At 32.6% G+C, this 7,500-nt stretch overlaps 1 protein-coding gene across 1 annotated transcript in view; it reads left to right on the forward strand.

The window, feature by feature from the left end:
• Nucleotides 1–7,500, forward strand: part of LOC115214424 (transcription factor AP-2-epsilon) — a 72,151-nt gene that overhangs the window by 43,118 nt on the left and 21,533 nt on the right. Inside the window, exon 5 of the mRNA XM_029783619.2 lies at nt 353–471. Within this exon, the coding sequence (XP_029639479.1) occupies nt 353–471 (119 nt within the window). The remainder of the gene's footprint in view (nt 1–352; nt 472–7,500) is intronic.

The raw sequence follows: 7,500 nt of genomic DNA on the forward strand, positions 1-7,500 counted from the left end.
GTATCCATTTCATTCTAAGTGAGAATCAGTAATGTATTAGAATGTATAAGAAGCTATATTACTTCTTTCCAAATAACAATGACTATATTATAATGTAAATTCATATGTTCAGAAGACATAAATTTTGTTTCTGCTACAATTTCACATCGTCTTCAGACATTTTCCAATTACGATTTAATAACAAAACAATGACTTCACAGATAAAGATACCCAACAAATGTCTTTGCTTTAAATAGAAATCAGAGGATAAATGTTTTTTTCTTGTTGCAGTTTTAATATATTGTGTACTCGCTTTTCATAACTTTTGTACCTTATTTATTCACGTTTATTTTTCATATCATCTTTTGTGCAGGGCCAAATCAAAGAATGGCGGTAGGTCTTTGAGAGAAAAACTGGAAAAGATAGGTCTTAGTTTGCCAGCAGGTCGACGGAAAGCCGCCAATGTTACTTTACTTACATCTTTGGTGGAAGGTAAGCTCTTAACTCTGATAACAGCACGTATTTGTTATTCATTTCTCAGAAATGAAGTTTAAATTATTTGTAGCGAGACAGATTCGGTACGCTTTATGATGACATTTTCTGGAAGTTATCAAACAACACACACGCACACACACGCACACACTCTCTCACACACACAAGCACACACATACGGATTTCTAGATAGATAGATATAGAAAAATAGATAGATAGAGAGAAAAGTACAGACAAAGAGATGAGGGAGTGAGGGAGGGAAGAAGAGGGAGTGAGAGGAAGAGAGTGAAGAGAGGAAGAGAGATCAACCTTCTAATTAATAGAGAAACATTGGTGTTTGTGATATACCTGCTTCTTCACATACGAATACAAACTCTAAAATTCGACACATTACGCATGATCAAGGACACTGCAGCACTGGAAACATCATACTGTCTTTCAAAGCGCCGAGGGCTTTTAAATTAGGGACCGTATTATCATGAGATAAAAAAAAAATTCTATGAGCATTTACCTGAAACTTAAATACTTGCACACGAACACCGTGATTGTTATAAAAATTAAAATGAAATTTATGCAAGTTGAAGGATATCTGCCATCATTGACCAAAGGATTACATAATAAGTCATTATAAATGATGGCAGGGTGAAATTTAAGTAAGATTTATCAGTTCTTTAATAGCGAGTCGAGGAACAAGCCGAGTAATGCAGGACAACTTAATATAATAGATTACAAAAATAGATAAGTCTATTCTACGAGTACAAATGGCACACACACACACATATATATACACAAAAGTATATATATACTTGTATGTATATACATGTACATATGTATATATATGTATATAGAAGCACGCAGAATTAACTCAATGCAATATAAGGTGTTATTTTTTCTTTACTAGAAAGAAATCGAATGAAATATGGAAATGAAACAGAATAAAATAAATATTGTCTAGATATTATTTTATACACCTAGGGTGCATACATAATATATACATACATATAAATATGTGTTTATATATATATATATATATATATATATATATATATATATATATATATATATATGTATGTAAATATATACATATATGTGTATGTAAATACATATAAATATGGTGTACATGTGTCTGTGTGTACGTATATGTATGTGTGTGTGTGTGTGAATTGTGTGTGTTTGCGTGTATGTGTGTATGTGTGAAAAACAACTCTTCTATAAATATAATATTATTCGTTATTACTTTATACGTTCAAGAGATATAAAACTAAAATTACAGTTAAATCCAAGGGGATTTTGATTCAGAATTCTGAGACTTGAGGTCAATAAACATAAACATTGTAAGGAATTTTTTTTTACAGTTTCAATTGTTATTAACATCTTACTAAATTAAATATTGATCGGTTGGCAAATTATATTTATATTTTACGCCCCACACACATACACATACACACACATGCATACCAATCAATTATTATTATTATTATTATTATTATTATTATTATTATTATTATTATTATTATTATTATTATTATTATTGTTATTATCATTATTATCATTATTATCATTATGCCGTTTAAATAAAATTTGAAATCTCATTAGAACAGAAGAGCACTCATTACATTTGTGTGTGTGTATGTATGTATGTATGCATACACACACACACACACACATATATATATATATATATATATATTACAGCTGCGGATTCCGTACACTTTCCGTGTTACTTAGTGTAAGGTCAACCTTGATTTTAACAGTTATTTGGCAGCATGCATTGTGGCCCCGAAATCTTATCTCTTTGTGTACCAAAGATTATATTGACTCTCTTGTCTCTCCTTTTATTTGAGTATAATTTATCATCTCAAGGAACGTCGCTGCCATTTCATTCGTGTTTCTGTAGTTGTTAAACCACGAGAGAGTTTCCATTGAGCAGAACTATAAATTGAAGACATACCGGCCGTTACTACGCTGTCTTATTACTGCGTTCAGTGAATTCAGTTTTATCTTATCCGAAGCGTTTTCGTTTTAGGTTTGCTAAGACTATAAAGTGGAATTCGAAGTAGATTTGTTTAATAATCCTACCAAATCGAGTGACCAATTCCCCCGGTTGGTTCATTTATTTTAACAGATAGTCTATAGGTGAAGCAAGCTCTTATATGTTCAAAGAAAGGGCATGTATGTGCAATGAGGAGGATTTCCAGTTGAAATGCTGTTAAAGATGGAAGAGTATTCCAATTGCTCAGCTTTCAAGCTGCTTGTATGGTCAATCAAAACACTTAGTGACACATTCAATTAATGAGTCGCTTTTCTAAACAGCATACCGGTGCTGCTAATTAAGGAATATTTAATTACAATGAACGCGGCTGTCACATAGCCACGTCGCATTTACACGTGATTTCCACTACGTTCTTTCTTTTCATTTCCTTTCTAACATTGAAGCAGCCTTTATTTCAATTCCATTCCATCATGTGACCTTTGCCTTTTATTCATCCCGGGTCGATAAAATAAAGAATCACTCAAGACGTAATGGAGTAGCTCATACTGACTAAGCCCCAGACCTCTCAAAATTGCTGGCCTTGTGCTAAAATTTGAATCTATTCAATACAGTTATCTGGCAGATTCGTTATCTCACTGGACTAAATGCTTCGCGACATTTCTTCCGAATTTATGTTGCTGGTTCAAATGTCGCCGAGGTTGATTTGTCTATTATTTATTCGGGATCGACAAAATATGAAAATATGTTCCAACGCAAGTAATTCACTTCCCCACCTCTTAAATTTTCTAGCCTTGCGCTTATAATAGAAAGGATTGTTATTATTATTATTATTATTATTATTATTATTATTATTATTATTATTATTATTATTATTATTTCGTGTGCTTTTGCTCTTTGAGTCATAGCATATTGAAATGACGCATTTGATTTACTCTCTCTGAATTCTTCGACAACAGGAAGTGATTCCTACAGCATCACAGTAATACATTCTTGTGACAGTTTTGTCTGGTGTCGTAAACGGTGCCAGATGCAATCTCTTTAGTTAATTCTTTATTTTTTTATTTCATGTCAATCGTATATATTTAGATAATTCTTTACGTTCAGTCGTCAATGGGAAAATATATACGCCAAACAAGTAACAAACAGCTAATAGATGCGATGTTTACCACTCTTCCTCCTCCTCCTCCTCTCTCTCTCTCTCTCTCTCTTGATGTGTGTATGCGTGTGTATGTATGTATACATGTACGTATATAGGGTTATATACATGTACTTACGCATTGATGTTTGTATGAGTATATATACACATATATGTGTGTGTGTGTGTGTGCATATGTTTTACACACACACATAATCACACAGAGAGATAGACAGAGAGAGTACAGAGGGAGCTTGAGGCAGACTGACTTATACAGATAGTGAGATAGCTCGCATATATTCAAAGATACAGACTCAGTGTGAGAGTTAATGTGAGACAGTGAGGAAGAGACAGAAAGAATGTAAGACAGAGAGAAAGAGAGTGTGTCAATGAGTGAGTCAGTGAAACGAAGCATTAAAATAAGGAGAAGATTGAATAGAAACTTGCAAAACTGCAACGAAGCTAAATGGGTCTTTGTGTCTTTGTTATGTTTGTTTGTTGCTATTTACTTATAGGTTAGTAATTCCGCTATTTCTCTTCCTCTAAGAGTAGAGAGCTCGTCACACAGAATAGAGCTTGTTATAGCAAGTTCTGGCGTCCAAATTAAAGGTAAATTTATTCCTCTTTAAATGTCACATTTACTGTAGTCCATTTTATCTATTACCTAACAAACATATCAGCCAACGTTGCTGGTGATACTGGTAAATGGTAAATGGACTGTAACTAATGCAGACAAATGTCACTATCAATGGAAATAAAACAGAAAGAAACATTATTCGACATGAGATGAAGTGAGTGAAGGAAGTATCGGTCAAATATAATAACAGCGACAACACTGAAAATGTACAAGTGGTCAGTGTTAATGGACAGAATGCTTAACTTTCATCAGAACAGGTCAAGCGGCTTATCTGTCTGCTGTCGGTGTTCTCGATCTCGCCATATCACATCACATTTTCTCGTTTCTTCTAACAGTAGACAACTAACGCCGTCCGTCTTCTTATCCATTGGGAAATAGTTGCGAATACTAATATAATTTATATTTTCTACTTTGATAATCAATTAACTTAAATTCACATTCTAAACCCAATTAACGCTTGTGCTTGTGCGATTAGCAAGGAAAAGCATTCAGACGAATGTGTTCACATTTTAACGACATTTGTTTGTTAGACAAACAAATTCTAACCAACACCTTAGAAGATTAAACAAACCTTTTAGCTAAACAGCGTGATGTGTTTATCTCTCATGACTAGATAAGATTCAGTCGCACTTTGTAATGTTTTATAAAGATATAATGTCCGATTGTTTCCTTTATTTTGTTTCGTCTTGGTTATTTCCTAAAGTATAAATTCCGAAGATATTCTGCGTATTATGTATCAACGAATGTCGAATGATATGTGTGTGTGATTCTATTTAAAGTATTTCAGTTTCTTAAGCGAGTAGTTTGTAAGTGGAAGTTTTAATACATGTGCGTTGATGAATAAATTTTTGTGAACGTATTTATATGAATGAATAGTTACTCAAGTATACAGGTTGTGTTGACATGATTCTCATGTTATACATACATGGCATAAGTATATACATGCATATACATACACGTGTGCGTATACATACATATATACATACATACATAAATACATACATACATATATGTATATATTTATATATAGTAAGCATTTTTGTTTACCCCCGAACAAAAAGATATTCTCAATTCTTATAAATCTCAACCTTAATTCTTGTATCGTTACTTCGAGTTCTACATTGCCGATTATTCGAACGATTGGAGTAAGAAAGCAGCGTGAGGTATTTGAAGGAAAATATTAACAAACACCGTATCTTGCGTGTATTTTACACATATAGTACTGAAAATATGAAAATGTCACGTGTATGTGAATTGGTGTATACATCACGTGGTCTCTTTGTATGATAGTTAAATGTATGAATATCTTATGTAAATGCTAGTGTTTACTCTGTCGATCAGTCAAATATCGATGATTACGTGATATATTTATCTATTCACTTGCAAACGTACTTGATATATCGGTGTGTGCCAAACTCGAGAGCAAGGAATGTGTTTAAGAATAGTTGTATTCGTATATCGTCATGCACTGTCTCTAATTCAATAAACTGAATAAGCTTTATGTAACTAGGAGTTAGGTTTTCAAATAATTTGCATACTTATATATTTATTATAAACGACCACTGAAGCATCGAGTGACATATTTTTAAAACTTAAGACAATCTCGAACGTAAGAAAAAAGAGTTGTTTTCACAGCTATTCGCCTACGTTCGAGATATTCTCAATTTCTAAAAATTATATACTTATCTATCTATCTATCTATCTATCTATCTATCTATCTATCTATCTATCTATCTATCTATCTATCTATCTATCTATCTATCTATCTATCTATATATGCTTCTCTCTCTGTCTCTCTCTCTCTCTCTACACATACACACACATATATAAAGAAATATATATAGAGAGAGAGGGAAAGAGAACCAGACAGACAGACAGACAGACAGACAGACAGACAGAGAGTATGTTTGCATTAAAGATTATTTATTGTCACAAATCACAGCTCCAAGTTTAAACTACTTTTCCCATATCACATAAACCAGTTCAGCTCAAGCATCGTAGTTCTGTTCAAGCATCGTACGCACACATTTACAGTAGCGTACACACCTAATCCGTTATGTATTATCTCTAAAAATATAGTTCTTATTTTATTTGGAATTTCTATCCTACAATAAGAATAAACTGTAACTGAAGAAAACAATATGCATTTTGTCCCCCTCAATTTCATATTAATATATATATGAATATATATATATATATATATATATATATATATATATACATATTGAGATAGATAGATAGATAGATAGATAGATATATAGATAGATAGATAGATAGATAGATAGATAGATAGATAGATAGATAGATAGATAGACAGATAGGGCTTTATATATCGGTATGTTGTTCCTCAAAATTCTGAAGATAATTTGTATTTTGCCATGTTAAAATACCCGGTATTCCCGTCTGAAACTCTACTTTTTAAACATTCTAATCTCTCTCTCTCCCCCTCTCTCTCTTTCTTTCTCTCTCTCTCCCCTTTCTGTCTCACACTACTCTCACTCGTTCTTTCTCTTCCCCCCTCTATCACTCACTCTCTCACACTATTCTCTTTCTTTTTCTTTTTCTTTTTTCACTACTTACATAAATACTCCGGTTTGGTTTTCCCCTGCCTTAACATACTCTACACTACATTACAACAACAGCAATAGCTCATTTATGCAGCAAAATCAATAAAATATGGATATGATTCATGGATTTCCTACTGCTAAACATATTCCTTTCAGAATGGCATTTTTTTTTTCTAATATTTAAAAATATCCTTCACTAGTAGGTGGTATTTCTGATTTCCATTCTTATTGTTGGTGAGCTATGGTTAAGGATAATGATTTTTTTATTAAGTGAGTATTTGTTGGTGTTTGGAATATTTCAATGCTGCAGGAACGGATAAATTTACGTCAGATTACGTTGCGTTTAGCGTTTATTTTTATACTCATTCTTCGTTATTTATTTAGTTATTTCATTTTTATCTCATTTTCTAATGTGAAATATTTTGCTTTTCTTTGCTTATAAGAAAGATTGGTTCACCGTTTTTAAAACAAATTCATTATGTATAATCAAATTAATTCGGGATAATCTATGTTAGCTGGCAAAGAGGCAGAGTCGTTAGACATAAGCCAACTTGTTTTCTGCAAGGTGTTCCGGCTGTTTCTAATTTGTATTCAAACACCACCGAGCTCAACTTTGTTTCCCTGCCTTTTGGGTCGATAAAATAAAGTACCCAGCGGTTCGGATGGGTGGTGGTTAGTAGATTTAGTGTGATGACTA

The sequence above is a fragment of the Octopus sinensis genome, linkage group LG7, assembly GCF_006345805.1.
Source record: "Octopus sinensis linkage group LG7, ASM634580v1, whole genome shotgun sequence".
Classification (NCBI taxonomy): Eukaryota; Metazoa; Mollusca; class Cephalopoda; order Octopoda; family Octopodidae; genus Octopus; species Octopus sinensis.